General features: G+C 43.3%; 3 protein-coding genes across 3 annotated transcripts; 1 reads left to right on the top strand and 2 right to left on the bottom strand.

Annotated features, from left to right (window-relative positions):
* Window positions 1–264: 264 nt before the first annotated feature.
* On the bottom strand, window positions 265–1,212 carry OR3A10 (olfactory receptor family 3 subfamily A member 10). Its single transcript, NM_001390163.1, has one exon. The coding sequence runs from the start codon at window positions 1,210–1,212 to the stop codon at window positions 265–267; it is 948 nt and encodes a 315-aa protein (NP_001377092.1).
* Window positions 1,213–8,857: 7,645 nt separating this feature from the next.
* OR3A4 (olfactory receptor family 3 subfamily A member 4) lies at window positions 8,858–9,805 on the bottom strand. Its single transcript, NM_001390722.1, has one exon. It carries the CDS (start codon window positions 9,803–9,805, stop codon window positions 8,858–8,860), a length of 948 nt encoding a protein of 315 aa, NP_001377651.1.
* A 13,166-nt stretch (window positions 9,806–22,971) lies between these two features.
* Window positions 22,972–23,919, top strand: OR3A1D (olfactory receptor family 3 subfamily A member 1D). Its single transcript, NM_001389815.1, has one exon. The coding sequence runs from the start codon at window positions 22,972–22,974 to the stop codon at window positions 23,917–23,919; it is 948 nt and encodes a 315-aa protein (NP_001376744.1).
* The last annotated feature ends 1,151 nt before the right edge of the window (window positions 23,920–25,070 follow it).

Raw genomic sequence — 25,070 nt, 5'->3', positions numbered from 1 at the left:
TGGAGTCTTAGCCACTGGGCCACCAGGAAAGTCCCTTCTCCCATCTGTCTCTAATCCATCTTTCATCAGTTATTTAGATACTCTCCTCTCTAAGCTTTAGCCTTTCTCCCCAGTTCAAGGCAAACCACATTCTACCCTGGCCTGAATTATCTACTTTCCTTCTTAGTCCACCCTTGAATATCCTCCTGCCCACAACTAAGCCTTCAGCACAAGAAAGCGGGGGTTTGCTCAAGGAGAGAGAGGCATCTCGACACCCCTGCCTTCTCACTCCGGGGGCCGCTTCCCTGTCAGCAACCTCTTCAGGGCGCCCTGCACATCAGGGTTCCGGAGGCTGTAGATGAGTGGGTTCAGCATGGGGCTGATGACAGTGTTGAGGATGCCAATGCCCTTGTCCTTGTCTGAGGCGGACACGGAGCCCAGGCGCATGTAGCTGAAGAAGCCGGTTCCATAAAAGATGCAGACCACGGTGAGGTGGGAGCCACACGTGGAGAAGGCTTTCTTCCTGCCCTCCGCCGAGCAGATCCGCAGGACTGCGGCTGCCACGTGGGCATAGGATACCGAGATGAAGACCATGGGGACCACCCCCATGAAGGTGGCCCCCACGAAAAGTAGCTGCCCGTTGAGGTGGATGCTGGAGCAGGAGAGCTGGAAAAGGGGCGGGAGGTCACAGTAGAAGTGGTTGACCACGTTAGGGCCGCAGAAGTCCAGCACAGACACAGCCACTGTGTGGGTCAGAGCATTGATGAAGGAGATGGAGCAGCAGACGGCCACCAGGGCTCCCTGGACGTCACGGCTCATGCGGATGCTATAGGTGAGGGGCTGGCAAATGGCCAGGTAGCGGTCGTAGGCCATGGCTGTCAGGAGGTGACAGTCCACTCCAGCCAGGAGGTGGAAAAAGAAGAGCTGTGAGATGCAGGCTGCATAGGGAACCCGGCATTGGTGGGTCAGGAGACAGGCCAGCATGGGAGGAATGGTGACAGTGATGCACCCAATGTCCAGCAGAGAAAGGTTCCCCAGGAAGTAGTACATGGGGGTGTGGAGTTTGGGCTCCACAAAGATGGCGGCCAGGATACTCAAGTTGCCCCCGACTGTGATCACATAGGCAAAGAGGAAGATGGCAAAAAGGATGGATTGCAGTTCTATGTTCTTTGTTAGACCAAGAAGGATGAATTCAGTGACCACAGTCTTGTTGCCCCAGGCACCTGGCTCCATAGGCCACTTCTGAGCGATGTAGAGTGAGAAAATGTGGACCTGCTGAAAGGGGAAGAGAGGTACTTAATCTGTGTCTGCTGGATGCTGGGGATAACAGGGCACGTACATTTATTGATGGAATGGATACTGGATTAGAGCTTGAGCAGGATCCCCAAGGCCCTTACAATGCTAGACATTAACTCTTGAATTTCCAGCTCAGGTTGAGATCCAGAGGATCCCAAGAAAGGGGCTGGGACAGAGGAAACTGCTCTGAGGACCCAGGATGGTGGCTGTTGATCAAAACGAGATGGAAGGATTTCACTATTTTGACAGCTATGAAGGTTGTATCAGTGTAGAGTGACTGACCTTAGGAAATATCATCACAGATGGATTTTTCTAAGTTAACATTAAGGCATGCCCAATCTGGGTATGAATCGACAGCAGTGACACAGTACAGTGTCTCATGACACAGTGACAAGAGTTCAGCCTTGCTCTGAGCAGAGGTTCATCTCTCTCCTGAATGCATCTGTCTACTTCTACTTCTCCAGTCATCCCCACTCTGCCTGGTCATGCAAGGTTCCATGTGCCTCGGGTCCTGTGGTCCAATTTGCCTTAAGTAGTTCTTTCTCTACACAAAGACGTTCACAGTCTCTCTCTCTTTCTCCCTCACTCCCTTCCTCCCCCCTTCCCTCCTTCCTTCTGTCTCTCTCTCTCCCTTTCTTTCTCCTGGTATATAAGGACAACTCAGCACAGTGGAAAGAGCTGTGGAGTTAAGAGTCCAGATGCTTGTGTTATAAACAAGCTTCTACTACTAACTAGCATCAGGACTTTGGAAAAAGGATAACAGAAGGGGAAAAGACGATAAAAGGAAGGGAGGAAGTAGAGAAAGAAGGGAGGAAAAAATAGGAAGCCAACATTTACTTGAATATAAACTTTTTGTCAAATATTTTACTCCATTGAAATTTCACAGAAATTCTTGAAGATAGCTAATCATTTTAAAATGAGAAAAGGGAAGCCCAAAAAAGATATCCTGTTTTAAGTTCACATAAATAAGAGTTTGTTCTGGAAAACTTGTATTTTGTGCTTTTATTTTTGCCAACCCCTTTGCCAGTATCTCAGTATCTATTGTCTATCGGTATGTCCATCCATTTTCCCTTCTGCAATATGAAAGACTGTGTTGTATTATCTCTAGGTTTACTTAGAGGTATTTGTTGTTCAGTCGTTAAGTCATGTCCAACTCTTTGTGACCTCATGAACTGCAATACGCCAGGCTTCTCTGTCTTTCACTATCTCCCATAGTTTGGTCAAACCCATGACCATTGAATCAGTGATGCCATCTAACCATCTCATCCTCTGTTGCCCTCTTCTCCTCCTGCCTTCAATCTTTCCCAGCATCAAGGTCTTTTCCAATGAGTCAGCTCGTCGCCAAAGTATTGGAGCTTCAGCTTTAGCATCAGTCCCTCCAATGAATATTCAGGATTGATTTCCGTTAGGATTGACTGGTTTGACCTCCTTCCTGTCCAAAGGACTCTCAAGTGTCCTCTCAAGCATCATAATTTAAAACCATCAATTCTTTGGTGCACAGCCTTCTTAATGGTCCAGCTCTCACATTCATACAAGTACTGGAAAAACCATAGCTTTGACTAGACAGACTTTTGCCGGCAAAGTGATGTCTCTGTTTTTTTAATATGCTGTAATACACTATAAATATTGATTTATCTGCCCCAATCAACGTAAATACCCACCTTGGCTCTCCACAGACTTTTCATTTCCCCATTCTTGACCCTAATCTCTTCCCTTCTGACTTCCTCTACTTGCCAGCTCTGACCTTCGTTCTTCTTGTCACTAAGAGTAGAGAATGCCACCGTTGCATTTCACTGCCACCCCCTGAATCCGCTGATGGCTCAGTCCTTTATTCTCTAGCACCAAGGGAAAAGCTACCTGAAGATCAGGTGGGATCTTCATCCACACTTACTCACGAAGGAAGGAAATGAGCAGTCCTGGCACAGAGACAGTTACCTTTCTACTCCGAGTTCCCAGATGGCAGTTCTCGTAGAGAGGGTAGTGAGTGCTGAGCTGACCCAAAGTGGCCCGTCTCCAGAAGCCTTATAAAGGAAGTGACGCATGGGCTGACAGAGTGTGTCTTGGTGCTCTCTCTGTATTTGGGAGCTAACAAGCCCTTAGGGGCCCTAAAAAGGACACACTCCCCAGGGATTGCACAAGAAACCAGAGGCAGACAAACAACCTCAGTCCTTCAGTCCTTAAGGGTTTCTCTCATCTGCCTAGTATTTTGGACTTTATTAAAGGAACATTAGAGTCACAACTTCATTCCAGGCTCCTAATGGTCCTGAGAAAAGATACAGTTTCCATATTATTGATGGGAAAAATAAGAACCAGAGGGCTTAGTTGACTAGGCAAAGCCAGAGAGGATGTCCCTAGTGGAGCTCACTAATTCTGATACTGTTTCTCTCATTTATTTTCTACACCGGGTTTTTTAAGGTATGGCTTTTAAAAGTTTGGGCTCAATATGTACACACTGCTTATTTAAAATAGATAACCAACAAGGAGCTACTGTACAACACAAGGAACTCTGGTCAATGTCGTGTGGCAGGCTAGATGGGAGGCGAGTTTGAGGGGAGAATGGATACATGTTTGGGCCACTTTGCTGTGCAGCTGAAACTATCACAACATTTTTAATCGGCTATATTCCAATACAAAATAAAAAGTAGAAAAAAATAAGGCAAGCATAAAAAGCAATTACAAAATTACAGAGCTGAAAAAAATAAAAGTTACCTAAAGTATGATTTTAATTGTGAAGTCTGATGAGCTTTGATAAAATATCTAGTCATGTATCGACCACCTCCATCAATATATGGAACACTTCAACTGCTCCCAAAACTTCCCTTCTGCACCTTTGCAGGAAATCCCCTCTCCAGGCCATAGCGATGGCAACCTCTGATCTGATTTCTTTCCCTATGGTGTTGGTTTTTTCATAGTGTCACATAAATGGAACCACACATTATGTAGACTTTTTAAATAATCGGATTCATTCTATTAGCATGATTCTTCAGAGATTCGTGCATGTTGGTTGTAGGAGTACATTTCTGCAAGTCATATTCCATCTATTGCAATTTGCTAGGCTATTTATCAGTTAATGAACATTTGGATTGTTTCCAGATTTTAGCCATTACAAATAAAGATATAACTATGTTCAGACAATTCTTTGTGTGGAGACATGTTTTCATTTCTCCTTGGAAATACCTTGGAGTATAACTGCTGAAACCTATCTAAGTGGATGTTTAATTTTAAAAGCAACTGTCAAACTGTTTTCCAAAGTGGCTGTATCATTTTGAATTCCTCCCAGCAATGAATGAGATTGTCAGTTGTTCATCAACACTAATATCATCAGTCTTTTTAATATTAATCCTCACTATTAGGTGTGCAATAGTATCTCATTGTGGTTTAACTTTGTATTTCCTTAATGATATTGAGCATCTTTTCATGTGCTTATTTACCATCTGTATGTCATTGATCAAATATTTATTTAAATAATTCTCTCCCCCTCAATAAAAATTAGTTGTTTTTCTACCTCTCATTGAGTTATTTTTAAAAATATATTTTATTAAATATAAAGGATACTAGCCTTTAATCCATGTTTTGCAAATAGTTCCCTAGTCTGTGATTTATATTTTCATAAACAGTGTCCTTTGAATAACTGACATTTAAATTTTTGATGATATCCAATTCATCATTTTTTTCTTTTGTGATTCATGACTTTTGTATCTTATCTAAGGAATTTTTGTGTTGGTTTGCAAACTGGCCCCACACAGAGAAGGCAAGGAGAGATCAAAGAAAGAGGCAGACCACTCCAGATTGGCAGGTAGTGTTTTTCCTGCTACATTTTAGGTGACTGTGAAGAAAGCTGAGCGCCGAAGAATTGATGCTTTTGAACTGTGGTGTTGGAGAAGACTCTTGAGAGTCCCTTGGACTACAAGGAGATCCAACCAGTCCATTCTAAAGGAGATCAGTCCTGGGTGTTCTTTGGAAGGAATGATGCTGGAGCTGAAACTCCAGTACTTTGGCCACCTCATGCGAAGAGTTGACTCATTGGAAAAGACTCTGATGCTGGGAGGGATTGGGGGCAGGAGGAGAAGGGGACAGCATAGGAGGAGATGGCTGGATGGCATCACCGACTCGATGGACGTGAGTCTGAGTGAACTCTGGGAGTTGGTGATGGACAGGGAGGCCTGGCGTGCTGTGATTCATGGGGTCTCAAAGAGTCAGACACGACTGAGCGACTGAACTGAACTGAATGAAAGTTTTTGGAATCAATTAATACTTTAACAAAATTATACTTTTATGGACATAGGTCAGGTTTTCTTTAGTGTCAGGTCCAATTTAGTGACAAGTCTTACCTCTTTTCTTCTCCCTAGATAGTGCCTAACTGTTGAGACCATCTTCCCTAAAATAAGACAGTGTGTGTGTGTGTGTGTGTGTGTGTGTGTGTGTGTGTGTGTGTACTCAGTCGCTCAGTCATGTCTGGCTCTTTGTGACCCCATGGACTGTAGTGTAGCCCATCAGGCTCCTCTGTCCATGGGATTTTCCAGGCAGGAATACTGGAGTGGGTTGCCATTTCCTTCTTCAGGGGATCTTCCCAACCCAGAGATCAAATCCACTTCTCTTGTGTCTCCTGCATTGGCAGGCAGATTCTTTACCACTGAGCCACCTGGGAACCCCAAAAATTAGACAATAATTCATCCTATTGATATTACTTGAGTGCCTTATGTGCTAGTAGAATTTCCTATAAGTTGAGGATTCAGAAAGAATCAGAAAATTCTAGGAAACACACATACATTACAGATCAAAACTTTTTTCAAGAGTGACGAAAGCTAGACCATCAAATGTCTGGATCAGGGATAACAAACTGCTGTGCCTACAAGGGCAAGGCAAAGGGTGTGGAGAGTTGGAAGCCTGGCAAATTGGAGGGTACTGGCCCTCTCTAGTGAGGTCTATAGAAATTTAGTCCTAGATGATTGCTGACAAAGAAGGATGTGGGCCCACTGTTGACAAATTTCATTCTATAAGAGCTGAAAACCAAGTGTGCTTAGTCGCTCAGTCGTGTCCGACCTTTGTGACCCCGTGGACTGTAGCCCGCCAGGCTCCTCTGTCCCTGGGGATTCTCCAGGCAAGAATACTGGAGTGGGTTGCCATGCCCTCCTCCAGGGGATCTTCCGAACCCAGGGATTGAATCCAGGTCTCCCTTATTGCAGGCGGCTTCTTTACTACCTCAGCCCCCAGGAAAGCCTCCTGATTACTTTCAAGTCTTATAAACTACATGTCTGTGCTCCAGGTACAGCTGGGGGTTTAAAAACCGGTGAACTCAATAAAGCACACAAAAATGTTTCCTTTCCATTACTTTTCTAAGTGTAAATATTCCTGACTATCAGAATAATAAATTCACATAGAACCTTTTTCCCAAGGTTCCAAGTGCTGTGTTTAAGTATCAGAGACTCTCCAGAGCCAGTTGCAGCAATTTGAGCATATACTCACTAACCCCTATCTGTGGGACATACCTTCTTGGCCTCCTGAATCACTCTGGATAAATCTGCCTCCTGGCAAGGGAAATTGGCTTTCTGTTTCACACAATTCTATTAAAAACAAAAACAAAAAACAACTCTTAAGCTATAAAATAAGACTTTAGTAATTAAAGCGATATACCTTGTTCCAGATTGGGAAAATCAGTAATACAAAGGTGTCTGTTCTTCCTAAATTTATACATTGACACTCTGTTAGTAGAAATGTACAGATTTTTTAAAATTAATTGGAAGGATGATTATAAGTAGTTGCAGGAATGAGTATGGCAAAGACAGACCAACGCCAGGGAAATGAAAGTAATAAAAAATACCTGAACAACTACATATTAACTTGTGTTTTAATACCATAATGATTAAGAAGAGCAAAAGAGAGTCCAACAACAGACCCCAAACTAGAAGGATATTTAGTCGATAGTGAAAGGGTGATTTTATATCAGTGGGGAAAGAATCAACGAATCTATTCCTTTGAAAATTAAATAAAGGTTATTTCTAGGTTCATTGCAGCACTCCATCCAATGAGATTATTTCAACCAAAGCACGTTCACTAAGAGAAAGTTGTAAAATCCATTTTATTCTATCCATTCAAAGGAATGCTATGCAATCTAGAAAAAAATGAGTAAGATCTCTATTGAATGTCATGGAAAGATATCCATCTATGTTATTCTTTTATTACTATGTTATCACTATATTATTAAGTGAAAAAAGCAGGTTTTTCTATTTTTACAAATATATGTTAGGTACACGCTTTTTAAACAATTATAGACTAAATATCAAAATGATTATCTCTGAAATGAACTTATGAGTAATTTTATTCTTTTCATACTAATTTTTTAATAATATGCATTTTTATTGCATTATGTAAAAAGATGTTTAAAGCTATAAATGGAATAAATGAAGTGGTTTTCTCCTTTTAGCAATGCAGAAGTAGAGTTCGGTTCAGGTTTATGTCCAAGAAGGCAAAGATCTCCAGTCAGTCAGTCAGGGAGACTTTCTCAGGTGAGCTGAAACTCTTTAATTACTGTTATTACACATATTTTTTGTTATTGTCAGCCCTATATTCTACTTCATCTCTATGGTTTTTCTAAACAATGCCTTGCCCCTTGGATTTTGGTTTTAAACTTTGTTCTCTTTTTGTCGGTTTATTTGCTAAAGTCAGTCTTCAGCAATTCCTCTATCAGCCTCTTCCAGCTGCTCTGGAACAAGCTGTAAATGTATTAAAGAATGGTAACCCTGTATGCAAGACAGCAAAAGAGACACAGATATACAGAACAGTCTTCTGGACTCTGGGAGAGGGAGAGGGTGGGATGATTTGGGAGAATGGCATTGAAACATGTATAATATATATGAAACGAATTGCTAGTCCAGGTTCAATGCATGATACAGGATGCTTGGGGCTGGTGCACTGGGATGACCCAGAGGGATGGTACAGGGAGGGAGGTGGGAGGGGGGGTTCAGGATGGGGAACACGTGTATACCCATGGTGGATTCATGTTGATGTATGGCAAAACCAATACAATATTGTAAAATAATTAACCTCCAATTAAAATAAATAAATTTATTTTAAAAACTTCTTACTCCCTTTTAAAAAATATTTTTCCTGTAACACTGGCCTTCCTTTTCTTTTATACCCTCTTTCTTGTCTGTCCCATCCATCCCACTTTACAGATACCCTTCTTCTTTGGAATGATGTATTACTTTTAAGAGGCAGCAGAGACAGTGCCCACCTAGATTTAAATCACAGCTCTGACACTCTTTAGCTGTGTGACTTTGGGCAAGTTATTTAACCTCTCTGAGGTTGGGTTTCCTAATCTGTAATTTCTAAATCTGTGCCTGCTTCATAGGTTTGTTCTGAGGGTTAAATGAGTTAATAGCTGTCAGTCACTTAGAAGAGTGGCCTGGCACATGGTAATCATGATATAAGTAACAGCTACTGTTGTTTTTATTGTACTTTCCTTCCTAAGCCAGTTTCTGATTTGATTTCACCATGTTCACATTCCATTTGCACTAATCGCAGTACCTCTTGGAAGCAGTTAGTGGAGCCCTGATATTCTTCAAAGCCAGAGCAAGAAATCTCACGTGGGGGGCTGTCTCCCTGTGAACACCCGTCTCAGGGCACCCTGCACATCGGGGTTTCGGAGGCTGTAGATGACGGGGTTCAGCATGGGGCTGATGACTGTGTTGAGGATGCCAATGCCCTTGTCCTTGTCTGAAGCCTCCCCTGAGCCCAGCCGCATGTAGCTGAAGACGCCTGTGCCATAGAAGATGCCCACCACGGTGAGGTGGGAGCCACACGTGGAGAAGGCTTTCTTCCTGCCCTCCGCTGAGCGGATCCGCAGGACTTCGGCTGCCACGTGTCCATAGGACACAGTGATGAGGACTAAGGGGGCCACACCCATGAAGGCTGCTGCTACAAAGAGCAACTGCTCGTTGAGCTGGATGCTGGAGCAGGAGAGCTGGAAGAGCTGTGGGAGGTCACAGTAGAAGTGGTTGATCACATTGGGACCGCAGAAGTTCAGAGTAGATACAGCAACAGTTTGAGTCAGCGCGTTGGTGAAGGAAAAGACACAAGACATGCCGGCCAGGGCTCGCTGGATTCCCCAGCTCATGTGGGTGCTGTAGGTGAGGGGCTGGCAGATGGCCAGGTAGCGGTCGTAGGCCATGACGGTCAGCAGGAAGCAGTCCACCCCGGCCAGGAGGTGGAAGAAGAAGAGCTGGGAGAGGCAGGACCGATAGAGGATGCTTCTGTTACTGGACATGAAATGCCCCAGCATGGCAGGGACAGTGACACTGATGCATCCAACATCCAGCAGGGACAAGTTCCCCAGGAAGAAGTACATGGGGGTGTGGAGTTTGGGTTCAGCGAGGATGGCAGCCAGGATGCTGAAATTGCCCCCCACAGTAGCTACATAAGCGAGGAGGAAGATGACGAAGAGGATGGGCTGTAGAGCTGGGGTCTTCGTGAGCCCCAGCAGGACAAACTCAGTGACAACTGAATCATTTCCTGAGGCTCCCGGATCCATGACTCTCTCCCACCGGCAGTAGAACAAGTAAAGCTAGAAGGTGCCGATGGTGACAAGTGGAGAATCAGACTTTTTTTTTTAACTGGAGTGTAATTGCTTTACAATGTTGCGTTAGCTTCTGCTGCACAACAAAGTGAATCAGCTCTATGTATACATATATCCCCTCCCTCTGGAGTCTCCCTCCCACTCCACCCACCATCCACCCCTCTAGGTCATCAAAGAACACCAAGTTTGGGCTCCAAAGTATTGACCTTCTACTGAATAAGAAAAGTGTACAAGGAGCTTTTGAGCAGCACAAGTTTCCAGGCTTCAGATCCAGGTGGGGTGAGTGGATACCCAACTCAGCCGCCTCCCTGGATGCCCAGTTGAGCTCTCTCACAGGCCAGAGAAGCAGACACCAAGACTCGGAATTCTCTTCTCCAACTCCACCGCCACTTGGCTTCTTGCTCTTCTGTCTCCTGGTTCTAACTGCATATCATCCAACACACACACTATCATGGACCTGGTGGCCACATGAGGCTAAAGACTTTTGTGGTGCTGTGTCCTGCCCACATGCTTGATCACTTAGATAATGTCCTCCTTTTCCCACCCCTGGGTGGTCACACTAATAAAACACACAGTGATCCACCGCAACCTCTGGCTGAAGGATGGATATTGAAGTCACTCACATGGAGTCTACTTCAAATGGGAAGAGGCTGGAGTTGGAGCTTCCTGGGCTGGGGGTGGGGAGGGGAGGGTGGGGGTGGGAGGTGGGCAAAAGGCATAAGGCATGAGCAGAGGAAAATGTTTTCTAATGATTAATGTTGAGAATAAAGTCAAGTCCACCATGGATAAACCTCCATCTAATGGTCTGACCTTTTCTGCATGGACGTGTTCTGACCATCAGCTCCATCTCTCCGGATAGAACTGGTTTTCATTCTAAATCTGCTCTGGACTTAACTATCTGGTAACAGCCTTGCTCCCCTCCAAGTTAATGAGGCTTTAAACTTTGGTTAAAACTGACTTCTCCCTGTCTCTAACCTTTACATTCAAGGGACTGAGTCCCACTGGTTTTTTTCAGAAGGGAGAAGCCATTATTTGGCTTGTATGAAATCCAAGTTGGGAGCATGCAGTGAGGGGTCTTGGCACCCACCCAGTCAAGGGGCTGAACACATCTTGGGCAAACAGCAGGGGACAGTCATGCTGGCCCAAAGACCTCCAAGTGGGGATAGCTTATGAAGGACACAGAGACAAGGAGATAAACAACTCATGTGACATCACCCTCACAGTGGGATTTTTCTCCTCCCAATTGTTACCCTGGAGGCATCAGAAATTAGACTTTCCAGGGGGAGCCAAAGCTGGATAAACAGACATAATGATCTCTAGTATCTTCAAAACATTTTGAACTTTTCTGAAAATGTTTCCAAGTATGACCTTCATGGACATGGCAACATTCATTCATTTAACAAAAATATTTTTGAGCAATTACTATGAACTGACATTCTTTTTAAGTCTCCCTTTTTTGGTAAATTTTAAACTTTTTATTTTATATTGGAGCATAGCCAATTGACAATGTTGTGATAGTTTCAGGTTCACAGCAAAGTGACCCAGCCATATCCATTCTCCCCCAAACTCCCCTCCCATCCAGCTTGCCACATGACATTGAGCAGAGTTCCCGGTGCTATATAGTAGGCCCTTGTTTTGTTACCATTTTAAATATAGTAGTGGGTACGTGTTGATCCCAAACTTCTGCCTATCCCTTCCCCCCATCCTTCTCCCCCTCGTAACCATCTCAGCACTTCATGGAGTTAAAATAAATCTCAGAGAGTCTTAAAAGGCAGTTAAGCTTACACTGCGTTGGAGGTGGAGTTGGGACTTTGGATTTCTGATTTAGTCCAGCCTACCATCTTGGGAGAGGAGCAGCAGTGACTTGTGACATCCTAGCCTTGTGGGGCTGGGGGCCGGGGGATTTGCTCCTATGTCGCCCCCTCCATCACTTCACAAGGTCGCCTCACACAGCCTGTCACTACTGCCATCCTCAAACCCAGCTCTTCCTCTAGTCTCAAACAAATATCTTGCCCTTCCTCCATCCTGTACCTTACTCCAGACCCTCCACTGTCCTGACCCTAAATGTTTTCTAGCTTTGTACTCTCAACTTCATGAGTGAAGATAAAGGTTTGGAGTATCTTCTAGACCAGGACCACTCTACTTTTGCTCCTAAAGTGGCTTGAGGCATTTAAAAAAATATTAATGACTCCTAGTTAGTGTCAGAGTCACTTCTTTCTTGGTGAGCTATTGGAGATACTTAACTTCCCGAGAAGCACTCTGGTGTGGTGGACCAGCCCTCTTCTTGCTATGTCTCAGCAGTTTAGGATATCGTTTTCACTTCAGTTACTTCTAATCCCAGCTGGCTGTTGAGTCTGACTTCACTAGGCTACTTTGGGGATGAAATAAAGTGATCTGGATCTCAATTTTGACTCCAAAAAAAAAAAAAAAAGAAAGAAAGAAAAAAAAGAGAATGCTTTCCCACTGGCTCTCATTAGCGAGTTTGAGAGAAGTTCTTTGCAGGATCAGTGGAAGAGCGTCACAGAGACTCAGGACTGCCAGCGGCCAAGGAGACATTGACAGGGAATTAGAATGAGTTGAATCTCTACTGACAGCTGTCCACAGAAGGGAACTTCTAGGTTCCAGGACCCAAACTGAACCTTTTACTACCCATTACTACCTTGCTACAAGTCCCAACTAGATAAAAAAATGCTAAACGTCTCTCTTTCTGATTATTTTTTATTTCATTAATAATGCTTTGGGCATTCATTTTTATTTTGAACATGTTTCATAAATAAAACACTTATATAACAATGTTGCATAAGCAGTGGTATTCTCAGTTTGAGAATGAGTTACTTCACCTTAGAAGTTAGACAAATATGGCAGTGACGGAAGGTCTTACTGAGGTCAGTTTGCATGAAGGGTGGAAGAGCCTCCCAGAAGAGGGTGCAGGGCATTGACATGCCCAAGTCCAAGCATAATGGGGAGGATATCAATGCAAGTCTGTGTGTACTCAGTTGTGTCCAACTCTGCGACCCCATGAGCTGTACCCCACCAGGCTCTTCTGTGCCTAGAAGTTTCCAGGCAAAAATACTGCAGTGAGTAGTCATTTCTTACTCCAGGGCATCTTCCTGACTAAGATCGAACCCTCATCTCCTATGTCTACTGCTTTGGCAGGTGTATTCTTTACGTGCCACCTGGGAAGCCCCTTAGAATATCAGAGGGAACCTCATCTCCTGATGCCATTTCCTCCCTAGTGTCACCTCCAGATTCACACTGAGTCAAGGAAGAGTGTTTCAGTAAAGGGATGGTGAATATAAAACTTTCTTGATTATTCCCTTATTGGTAGATAAGTTAAAATGTCCCCTTATTATGCCTCTTCTACATTTAGAACAGATTCCTAGAAGTAGTTTGAAAGGTAATAAAAACTGGTATATTTGATAGCAAGATATTTAGCCAGGTCTTCTCTTTAATGACAGATTGGGACTTCCCTCGTGGTCCAGGGGTTAAAACTCCACCTTCCAGTGCAGGGGGTGAGGGTTCAGTCCCTGACTGGGGAGCTAAGATCCCACATGCCTTTCGGCCAAAAAGCCAGAACAAAAACAGAAGCCATTTTGTAACAAATGCAATTAAGACTTTGAAAATGGTCCACATTAAAAAAAAAAAATCTTTAAAAAATGAAAGACTGTTTTCCCCTAATATTTTATTGTAAAAATTTTAGAGCACATTGTAAAGTTTAAAACTTGTGCAGTGAACACCCATATACCTATCATCTAGACTTTACCATTATATTTGGTCTTTATATAAATGGGGTCTTTCAATAGTTATTCTTCTTTGACTTGTTTATTTCATTATTATGTTTGTATGATTCTCATATGAGTGTCTACAACTATTGTTCGTTTATTTTTTTAAGGCTGTATAGCATTGCAGGCTATTAATACACCAAAGTTTATCATTTCTTTCCTATTTCAAGATATTTTGCTTCTGTGAACACTGTTGTATATATTTCTTGGTACACATGCAAGAACTTCTCTATGATTGCTAATTAGAAATAGAGTTTGTGCGTCTTCAGATTTAAAGGATAAATTCAAATTGTTTCCCAAAGGACTTATACCACGTTAGGGTCTTAGCAGTTGTGTATAAGATTTTTAAAAATTCTATATTCTCATTAAAACTTGCCATTTATCTCATTTCTTATTTAGACCGATACAGTGTGAAATGGTGTCTCAACTGTGATTTTAATTTGCATTTGGTAGATCACAAATAAGGCTGAACTTCCTTTCACTGGCCATTTGTGTTTCCTCTTTTGTTCATATCCTTTGTTTTCTATTGGATCTATTATATTTTTTTTTTATTGAGTGTAGAAGTCTGGAAATATGTTGGATACTCTAGGAGAGCTATATACATATTGTAAGTCTTTTACTTTTTAAAACATTTTTATGTACGTATTTATATTTGGCTGTGCTGGGTCTTTGTTGCTGTGTGGGCTTTTCTTTGGTTTCAGCTAGCGGGGCTACTCTCAGTAGCTTCTCACTGTGGTGGCTTCTCTTGTTGCAGAGCTTGGGCTCTAGGGCACCTGGGCTTTAGTAGTTGGTGTGTATGGGCTTAGTTGCCCTGAGGCATGTGGAATATTCCCAGACCAGGGATCGAACCCACGTCCCCTGAATTGGCAGCCGAATTCTTAACCTCTGGGCCACCAGGGAAGTCCACAAGTCTCTTTTAATTTGTAACTGTATTTAAACATTATCCTGTGGTGTGTAGGGATTTTGACATTTTAATGCAGGCAAATCTCTCAGTCTTTTAAAAATGACTAACGTTTTTTGTACTTCTCTTTTTTTAATCTTCTTTTTTAAAATTATTTTTTGGCCATACCATGCAGCATTTGGGATCTTAGTTCCCAGACCAGGGATTGAACTTGCATCCCCTGCATTGGAAGTGTGGAGTCTTAACCACTAGACTGCCATGGGAGTCCCTTTTTGAACTTCTTTAAGAATGACTGAACTCCTAGAAGAGCATGAAGGTATTCCATTGACTATTTTTACAGTTTGAACATCTTTAATTTTCAATATAAGTATTTCATCCTCCTGAAACTAATTTTTGTGCATGCAGAAAGACAGTAATGTCATATTTCCTATGGCTATCTTATTACCCCAGAATCATTTATTGAAAGGCATGTCCTCTTCCTACTGCTCTGCTGGATGCCCATGTCACATACCAAATTCCCGCATATTATTTTCAGACTCTCTAATTTGTTCTTTTGCTTCATTTCTCTGATGTGCTCAGTTGGCTCAGTCATGTCTGACTCTTTTGTGATTCTTTGGACCATAGCCCGCCAGGGTCCTCTGTCCATGGAATTTCCCAAACAAGAATATTGGAGTGGGTTACCATTTCCTTCTCCAGGAGATCTTCCCGACCCAAGGAACAAATCTGTGTTCGTCTCCTGCCTTGTAGGCAGATTCTTTACCTACTGAGCCATCAGGGAAGCCAGTTCTCTTGTTTTGCTCAGATACAGCACAATCTTAATTACTATACCTTAAAAAACATGTTGTGATGCCTCGTAAGGCAGGCATGAGCAGTTTAGTGCGACAGTAAGAGAGTCATACCATGGCTGGCCGCAGCTTTTAGCTAGAATTAGAGCCCAGAGTTGAGAACTGGGCTTGGATAAAATGAGCACAGCTTGGACAGAAAGCCTCAAGCTCATCCATGGCATGACAAGTACCAGGCAATTATGAGATGGACAGCAAGCATCGGAAAATGAAACACACCCACGAACACTTTTGCAAATGGCTAATATCCTGTAAGCAGAGGCATCATGTACAGTTGACCATGAAGGAGCTGAAAAAGGTTGGCACCAATATAGGAGTCCATCTAGGCAGCAGAGACAGAGTCAACGGGGCATATGACATGGCGGTAGGTGCTTTTTGAAGAAGTTGGAAGAAGAGAGGGCTTCCCTGGTAGCTCAGCTGGTAAAGAACCTTCCTGCCAATGCAGGCAATGCAGAGACATGGTTCGATCCCTGGGTCAGGAAGATCCCCTGAAGGAGGAAATGGCAACCCACTCCAGTAAGGATGGAAAGTTTTCTAGAAAGTTGTTAAAACCATATTATGGGGTTTGAGATCCAGCTCTGTTACATCCTAGTTGTGCAGCATCAAGCAAATTACTAAACCTCACTGAGCCTCAGTTTCCTCCTCTGCACTGTGAGGCAAACAACAAAGCTACATCAGAGTTATTGGGAGGATTAAGGAAGATAACACATTAAAATGTAGAAAATATTAGTGATTGCTATTATTATTATTACTTGTTGATCCCCAGATTCCCCAGGGACTTTAAGTATGTTAAATTTCATTTAATTCTCAGACCAGCCCTCCCTCAGTGGTCAAGATATTGTTCTCATTTTACAGATGAGGAAACTTCAGAGTTCTTCAGCAGCTAGTCCTAAGTCATACCATTAAGAACTGGAGAAGCGAGTCCATAGATCACATCCACGGAGAAGGCAATGGCACCCCACTCCAGTACTCCTGCCTGGAAAATCCCATGGCTGGAGGAGCCTGGTAGGCTGCAGTCCATGGGGTTGCTAAGAGTTGGACACGACTGAGCGACTTCACTTTCACTTTTCACTTTTCACTTTCATGACTTGGAGAAGGAAATGGCAACCCACTCCAGTGTTCTTGCCTGGAGAATCCCAGGGACGGGGGAACCTGGTGGGCTGCCGTCTATGGGGTCGCACAGAGTCGGACATGACTGAAGTGACTTAGCAGCAGCAGCAGACCACATCCATGCTTTTCATGCTGCATCAGGTTGCCCTGGGAAAGCATGAGGACCAGGGGTTCTACAGTTAAGCCAGTGCAAGTTCTCCATTATGGTGGGCATGAAAGAAAAAAAGTGAAAGTGTTAGTTGCTCAGTCATGTCTGACTCTTTGTAACCCCATAGACTGTAGCCCACGAGGCTCCTCTGTCCATGGATTTCCCTTCTCTGGTGGATCTTCCCAGCCCAGGGATCAAGCCTGGGTCTCCCACATTGCAGGGAGATTCTTTACTGTCTGAGTCAAGGGTGGGCATAATACAACCCAGTTTTTCTATTGCTAGCTACTTCCAGAATCATTACGGGACCCTCCAAAATGCAATCCCAGTGGCCTCCACTAACAAGTCTCGAGGGAGAAGGCACTGCATTCCTGTGGACTCCTTAGGAAACTTGAGTTTGCAGAAGGCTTCTCCCCTTTGCCTCCTTTCTTGTGCTTCTTCTCTTCCCCAAGTCAAGGCAAGCCTAGGAAGTAGGCTGCACTCTGCTCAAAGCTGTCCTTCTAGGAGAGCAAATCTCTCAGTCTGGACTCTGGTTTCATCCCAGCTCTACCGTTAGCTCCATGGGTGACTTTGGAAACCTCTTTGGACTTCACTGCCCTTGAGTGATAAATGGGATTAATAACATTCCCCAATCACCTCATGGAAGCCACATGAGAGGTGGAGCAAGGAGTCAGATGGGAGATCATTTTGAGGAAATCAGAAGCATCACAAAGTTGTGAAGCATCATTACTGGGCTCAGCAGAGACTTGGGTTGCTTATTGGTCTGTGGCTCCCCAAACCCCAACCCTTCCTGGGAGGGCTAATTTCTGAGGGCCCCAGGGGTGACACTGCAGTGGGTAGTGCCTCACAACACAGGTGATCTCATCTCTCCTTCACCCGTTTTCTTATATATGGCCCCTTCCTTGCTCTCCGGGGCCAGGGCCTGCACAGTGCTGCACCCTCTTCACCAGGAACCTCCCTGGCTTCTGTACCTGTAACAGGGTAAGTGTTCTCCAGGGTTCCCCTCTGCTCCCTAGTAATGGAGAAGGCACTTGAGTTGTTATCAAGCAAGTCAGATCTCTTTCACAGAGGATTCAGTAGAGAAAGAGTCTTAACTCTGGGTAACACATCAAGTGAAGGGAAGAGCTGACACTTCCCATTCCAGGCCACTTTACCAATGCTTGTCATTCTTGGATGAAGCCAGCTTTCTGCTTTCATTGGAGTGAGCAGGAGGGCATTCATCAAATCCAGTTTTCCTGGACCCATTCCTCAGGCAACCATGGACCAGACCCCTCCATCAGAGGGCCTGATTGAGCCTTCTTTATCAGATGCATAAAGGGTTTAGTTGGAACATCATAGCAGGGAGCCGTAAATACTCAGTATGGACAGCCTGGGGCTCACTTTGAACACCCAAGAGTCATAATCTAGGAGAACCTCTTCAGTTAAGGTTATCATGGTGATCTTGTTTAAGATGGACTTCTTAGATGAACAGCCCAGTGATCATCCTGGAATCTTGGTAGCAGTAAGTAAGCTTCACCACTAAGAGTGAGGATTCCGTGGCATCTCTGTGAGGTGTACTGTACTCCTCCTCCAGGGGATCTTCCTGACCCAGGGATCGAACCTGCGTATCTTACATCTCCTGCACTGGCAGGCAGGTTCTTTATCACTAGTGCCACCTGGGGAGCACGCTTTTTGCCTAGCCTTATTTATTCACAGGGTCTGACCCTCCTGATTTTGGGGCTATTTCAAGAAAAAAAATGTGTCAGTGACCAGGATTGTTTTAACTACTGCTTAACTGACTTCCCTGGTGGCTCAGATGGTAAAGTGTCTGCCTACCATGCAGGAAACCCAGATTCGATCCCTGGGTTAGGAAGATCCTCTGGAGAAGGTCTGACGTGACTGAGCGATTTTACTTTCACTTTAATTGTTCCTGATGTCCAATCTAGCTAAAGAATCGGCAATTCCCACAGCAGTATTGCTCTGCCTTTCACTAAAATCCATATCTCTTTCAAATCATATCAACCTTTCATTTTCTTGCATAAATTCCAGCTCATTCAGAAATCCTTTCCCAACTCCTTGTTCTTGGTTGCCGAATTCATTTATTTACTTATTTCAGAAATGTTAAGTACCTACTGTATGCAAAGTGTGATGATAGGCACTGAGAATACAAAGCTGAGTCAGGCCTGAATCTGTCCTGAAGCCATTTATAGTGAATAGAAGAATAGTGGAACGCTCTGTAGAGAAATGACCATGCAGGAGGATAACAGAGTTAACCTCCAATGCAAAAATCAAATGAAGTTGCTCAGTCGTGTCCGACTCTTTACGATCCGGACTGTAGCCCACCAGACTCCTCGGTCCATGGGATTTTCCAGGCATAAATACCACAGTTCAAAAGCATCAATTTTTCGGCACTCAGCTTTCTTTACAGTACAACTCTCACATCTATAAATGACTACTGGAAAAACCATAGCTTTGACTAGACGGACCTTTGTTGGAAAATTAATGTCTCTGCCTTTTAATATGCTGTGTAGCTTTTCATAGCTTTTCTTCCAAGGAGCAAGCGTCTTTTAATTTTATGGCTGTAGTCACCATCTGCAGTGATTTTGGAGCCCAGGAAAATAAAGTCTGTCACTGTTTCCATAGTTTCCCCATCTATTTGCCATGAAGTGATGGGACCGGATGCCATGATCTTACTTTTCTGAATGTTGAGTTTTAAGCCAACTTTTTCACTCTCCTCTTTCACTTTCATCAAGAGGTGCTTTAGTTCTTCTTCACTTTCTTCCATAAGGGTGGTGTCATCTGCACATCTGAGGTTATTGATATTTCTCCCGGCAATCTTGATTCCAGCTTCATCCAACCAGGCATTTTGCATGATGTACTCTGCATATAAGATAAATAAGCAATATACAGCCTTGACGTACTCCTTTCCCGATTTGGAACCAGTCTGTTGTTCCATGTCCAGTTCTAACTGTTGCTTCTTGACTTGCATACAGATTTCTCAGGAGGCAGGTCAGGTGGCCTGGTATTCCCATCTCTAAGAATTTTCCAGTTTGTTGTGATCCACACAGTCAAAAGCTTTGGCATAGTCAATAAAGCAGAAGTAGATGTTTTTCTGGAACTCTCTTGCTTTCTCCATGATCCAGCGGATGTTGGCAATTTGATCTCTTGTTCCTCTGCCTTTTCTAAATCCAATTTGAACATCTGGTAATTCACAGTTCACCTTCTGTTGAAGCCTGGCTTGCAGAATTTTGAGCATTACTTTACTAGCGTATGAGATGAGTGCAATTGTGTGGTAGTTTGAACATTCTTTGGCATTGCCTTTCTTTGGGATTGGAATGAAAACTGACCTTTTCCAGTCCTGTGGCCACTGCTGAGTTTTCCAAATTTGCTGGCATATTGAGTGCAGCACTTTCACAGCATCACCTTTTAGGGTTTGAAATAGCTTAACTGGAATTCCATCACCTCCACTAACTTTGTTCACAATGATGCTTCCTAAGGCCCACTTGATGTCACATTCCAGGATGTCTGGCTCTAGGTGAGTGATCACACCATCATGATTATGTGAGTCATGAAGATCTTTTTTGTATAGTTCTTCTGTGTATTCTTGCCACCTCTTCTTAACATCTTCTGCTTCTGTTACATTATAGCTATATATTTTCCTTTGACAAAGAGAAGCTGGCCCTTTTAACTAAAAATTTCCTCCTGGTAAGATTACCTTAGTACAGTTTAAAAAGTTGTAAACATTTGCCTCTCAGTATCCATGGATGCAAAACCCATGGACACAGAGGGCTGACTGTGCTAAGCCATTTTATATAAGGGACTTGAGCACCTTGAATCTGGTGGAAATATGATGGGAGGAACTACTGAGCTACTACTGCTGGCCTTTAAAGATCTCTGGAATTTAGAGAAAATAGAACATTGAAAGATATATTATTATGAAAGTAATCTGATTCATTTTGTAAGATTTCACCCTACAATTGCATTCGGAGAAGGCAATGGCACTCCACTCCAGTACTCTTGCCTGGAAAATCCCATGGATGGAGGAGCCTGGTGGGTTGCAGTCCATGGGGTTGCTAAGAGTCAGACACGACTGAGCAACTTCACTTTCACTTTTCACTTTCATGCATTGGAGAAGGAAATGGCAACCCACTCCAGTGTTCTTGCCTGGAGAATCCCAGGGACGGGGGAGCCTGGTGGGCTGCCGTCTATGGGGTCACATAGAGTCGGACACGACTGAAGCAACTTAGCGGCAGCAGCAGCATTGTTGGCATATGGGCTTCTCTGGTGGCTCAGATGGTAAAGAATCTGCCTGCAATGCAGGAGACCCAGGTTCAATCCCTGGGGTCAGGAAGATCCCCTGGAGAAGGGAATCCCAGTATTCTTGCCAGGAGAATTCCATGGACAGAGGAGCCTGGCAGGCTGCAGTCCATGGGGTCACAAAGAATCGGACATGACTGAGCAACTAACCCTGACTGACTTTTGTTGGTGTGTAAGGAATCTATTGACTGTGTATAATTATTTTTTAACTTGCTAATATCTTAATAAATCCACAAGTGTCCAAGTTTTTTCTTTCTTCTATTGAGGCAATGTTATTGTTCTCAACTTACTCTTTTCTTTCTTGTTTTTTTACCTAAGCATTTTATTTTCCTTTGCCCAAAACTTTTAGAATGAGAAATATTTGAAGTAGCAAAAGCCATAGCTTTACTTGCTCCTGATCTTAATACAAATATCACTACTATTCTGCCATTATGAATGATTCAGATTTGCAATGGATATGCTCCATAACATAAAGTGATATATTTCCATTTCAAGTAACTACAAGTGTGTTTTTCTCTTTTTTTTCTTTTCTCTCTACATCCAGTATATGTGCAGATGTTTAAGAACTGCCTCTATAAAATTTTCCTCTTTTTAAGCCAATTAATATGCTGCTGCTGCTGCTAAGTTGCTTCAGTCGTGTCCGACTCTGTGCAACCCCATGGACAGCAGCCCACCAGGCTCCCCTGTCCCTGGGATTCTCCAGGCAAGAACCTAATGGAGTGGGTTGCCATTTCCTTCTCCAGTGCATAAAAGTGAAAAGTGAAAGTGAAGTCACTCAGTCGTGTCCGACTCTTAGCGACCCCATGGACTGCAGCCCACCAGGCTTCTCTGTCCATGGGATTCTCCAGACAAAAGTACTAGACTGGGGTGCCATCGCCTTCTCCAAATTAATATCCTACAAAATATTAATAGATTTACCAATATTAAACCATCCTCTGCTATAAAATCTCCTAGATAATGGCGGATTCATGTATTGTACTTAAGATTTTTACATACATAGTATCAAACAAGGGTAGTGTAGAATAATTTCTTTTTTGGTGCCATTGTTACATTTTAATATCAGGATTTGCTAACTTTAAAAATATAAATTTGGGAGGCTTTAATATTTTGTAATTTTAAAACAATTTATATTATAATTATTAAATAATCGGTCAAAGAAGCATATGAGCCTGGAGACTACACATGGAAGTACATTATCAATCACTTTTTCCATTTTTCAGTTGGTTTATTTGGTTTAGGGACTACTCTTGAATTGATTGTTCAAACTTAGGAACAAATAGTGTTCCATTTCTATTGTATTTATTTTTGGCCCTTTTAATTCCTAATTTTGTGTACCTTTATATTTTTCTTGCCTAGATGTTGGCCAGATATTTATCTCTTTGTAATATATTTATAAGGGCAATTATAAATTATAAAGTCCTTATAAATATGGTCAATTCTGGCTTCCCTGGTGACTCAGTGGTAAAGATCCCCCCAGGGACGAGGGTTCAGTCCCTGGGTTGGGAAGATCCTCTAGAGAAGGAAATGTCAACCCACTCCAGTATTCTTGCCTGGGAAATCCCACGGACAGAGGAGGCTGGCAGGCCACAGTCCATGGGGTTGCAAAAGAGTCAGATGTGCCTTAGCGACTAAACAACAACATCACGATCAGTTCTAGTCCTTTCTATTTTACTATCTGTTCAATTTTACTTCAGCATTAAGTTTTCCCCAAATCTTCTTATATGGGTTGTTGGTGGTGGGAGGGCCTCCTTCCTTGGTTCTAGGGATCCAAAGAAGAAAGGGACTTTTATCTTTCATGAGGAAGGGGGGAAGTCCAATTTAGTTATGGCAGCAGGTAACTCACCTGGATGCTGGGTAAGGACACTGAGATGAAGACAGAGAAGGTTAATGAGTGAGGTGTGGCCTGAAAGAGAAAATACCCACTAGGACACTTGGGAATTTACTCTGAGGCTTGACGTCTGAAAGCAAGTCAATATATTTCTACTGATCAACTAACTTGGAAAGACTGATCCCTTCCCCTATGGGATATCTTCTTATAGGGACCCATGGAGCCAGAATCTGGAGCCAATGGAACAGCTGTTGCTGAGTTCATCCTGCTGGGTTTGGTGGAGACGCCAGGGCTGTGGCCAGCTGTCTTTGTACTCTTTCTCTTTGCCTACCTGGTCACTGTCGGGGGCAACCTCAGCATCCTGGCAGCCATCTTGGTGGAGCCCAAACTCCACACCCCCATGTACTTCTTCCTGGGGAACCTATCAGTGCTGGACATGGGGTGCATCACCGTCACCGTTCCCTCGATGCTGGGTCGTCTCTTGTCCCACAAGCGCACAGTTCCCTATGCAGCCTGCCTCACACAGCTTTTCTTCTTCCACCTCCTGGCTGGTGTGGACTGCTTCTTGTTGACAGCCATGGCCTATGACCGATTCCTGGCCATCTGCCGACCCCTCACTTACAGCACCCGCATGAGCCAGACAGTCCAGAGGATACTGGTGGCCGTGTCCTGGGCTTGTGCCTTCTCAAATGCACTGACCCACACTGTAGCCATATCCACACTTAACTTCTGTGGTCCCAATGTGATCAACCACTTCTACTGTGACCTCCCACAGCTCTTCCAGCTCTCCTGCTCCAGCACCCAGCTTAACGAGCTGCTGCTCTTTGGTCTGGGTGTCCTCATGGCAGGTGCACCTATGATTCTCATTGTCACCTCCTACATCCATGTGGCAGCTGCTGTCCTGCGGATCCGCTCAGCAGAGGGCAGGAAGAAAGCCTTCTCCACGTGTGGCTCCCACCTCACTGTGGTGGGCATCTTCTATGGCACAGGCATCTTCAGCTACATGCGGCTAGGCTCAGTGGAGGCTTCAGACAAGGACAAGGGGATTGGCATCCTCAACACCATCATCAGCCCCATGCTGAACCCACTCATCTACAGCCTCCGGAACCCTGATGTGCAGGGCGCCCTAAGGAGGGTGCTCATGGGGAAGCGAGCTTTTGCATGAGGGATGTCTCGAGAGGGTGAAACCATAGCAAGTGTCCCTGTCCTTCCTAGATCTTGAGCAAGTTGACTTTTGTTAGGAAGTGAGTCTTCTTGTTCCTCAAGGAGGTTCGAGCTGATAATAGATGTGTAGGTTCTGTAGACCAGAGCTCTTGACTCATTGCCATTTGGTCCTAGCTACCCATCACACTCCAGATGGAGATGGAACCCAGGTAGTTCTATATTCTGGAAGGCTCATGACCCTACAGGAAGAACCTGTAGTTTTTTCCTGCTGGGGTTCCCCAAAATACACCAGCAGAGATTCTATCTAGACTGGAATATGGAAAGTCACAGCCTGGTGCCAAGTATTAGCACATCCTCCTGTCAGGCTTGCTCTGAAAGCAGCATTCCCAACCTGCTTTTACACAAGGACCCAGACCTAGTACAGTATAATTTGAGACCCTGATTTCCAGTACCCTGCCTATACTTCAAGATTCTAGGGTTTTTAACAGTGGAGAATTTATATTTCCTTTGGCATTTCTTTCTTTCTATTTTTCTAAAATAGAAATATCCATTGATTTAAAAATTTTCTTAAAAATCATGTTTATAGAGATGAAAACAAAATTTTATGCGTGTAAAATCAAAACCTTTATCCTCTCTGTCCTCACTCTTCATAATGCAATTTTCCAGAAGAAACTACTGTTAAGAATTTGGTACTTACCTTTTTAGTTTTTTTATACATTCGTAAATATATTTAGGTATTTTTATATCAACATAAACATATTTATGTATATTCATATCAATAGAGGCATATATGCCATGTTTTATGTTTACACATTACACGGTAGATTTTCTACATGCTAAATATCTGAAAACTTACTTAATCCATTTTAATGACTGCCTAGTGTTACTTTATGAGCTAATCATAATTTGATTAACCCTATTCCTTTTTTTTAATCTTTTATGATTTTTTAATGGACTTTTCTTAAAAAAATCTTTAATACATATTTTATTTAATCCAATATATCCAAAACATTATTTCATTAATATAAAATTATTATCAAATGATATCAAATAATTATCAAAGTATTTTACATCTCTTTTTTCATACTAAGTCTTTTGAAACTAGGCATATTACTTACATAACATCTCAGTTTGGACTAAGAACATTTCTTT

The sequence above is a fragment of the Bos taurus genome, chromosome 19 (genome assembly GCF_002263795.3).
Source record: "Bos taurus isolate L1 Dominette 01449 registration number 42190680 breed Hereford chromosome 19, ARS-UCD2.0, whole genome shotgun sequence".
Taxonomy (NCBI): Eukaryota; Metazoa; Chordata; class Mammalia; order Artiodactyla; family Bovidae; genus Bos; species Bos taurus.
Note: the sequence above shows the minus strand (reverse complement) of the source record. Positions and strands in the feature narration are given on the sequence as shown.

Bases quoted from the DNA above. Each gene is read 5' to 3' on its own strand.
- OR3A10 (NM_001390163.1), bottom strand. From the start codon at position 1,212: ATGGAGCCAGGTGCCTGGGGCAACAAGACTGTGGTCACTGAATTCATC.
- OR3A4 (NM_001390722.1), bottom strand. From the start codon at position 9,805: ATGGATCCGGGAGCCTCAGGAAATGATTCAGTTGTCACTGAGTTTGTC.
- OR3A1D (NM_001389815.1), top strand. From the start codon at position 22,972: ATGGAGCCAGAATCTGGAGCCAATGGAACAGCTGTTGCTGAGTTCATC.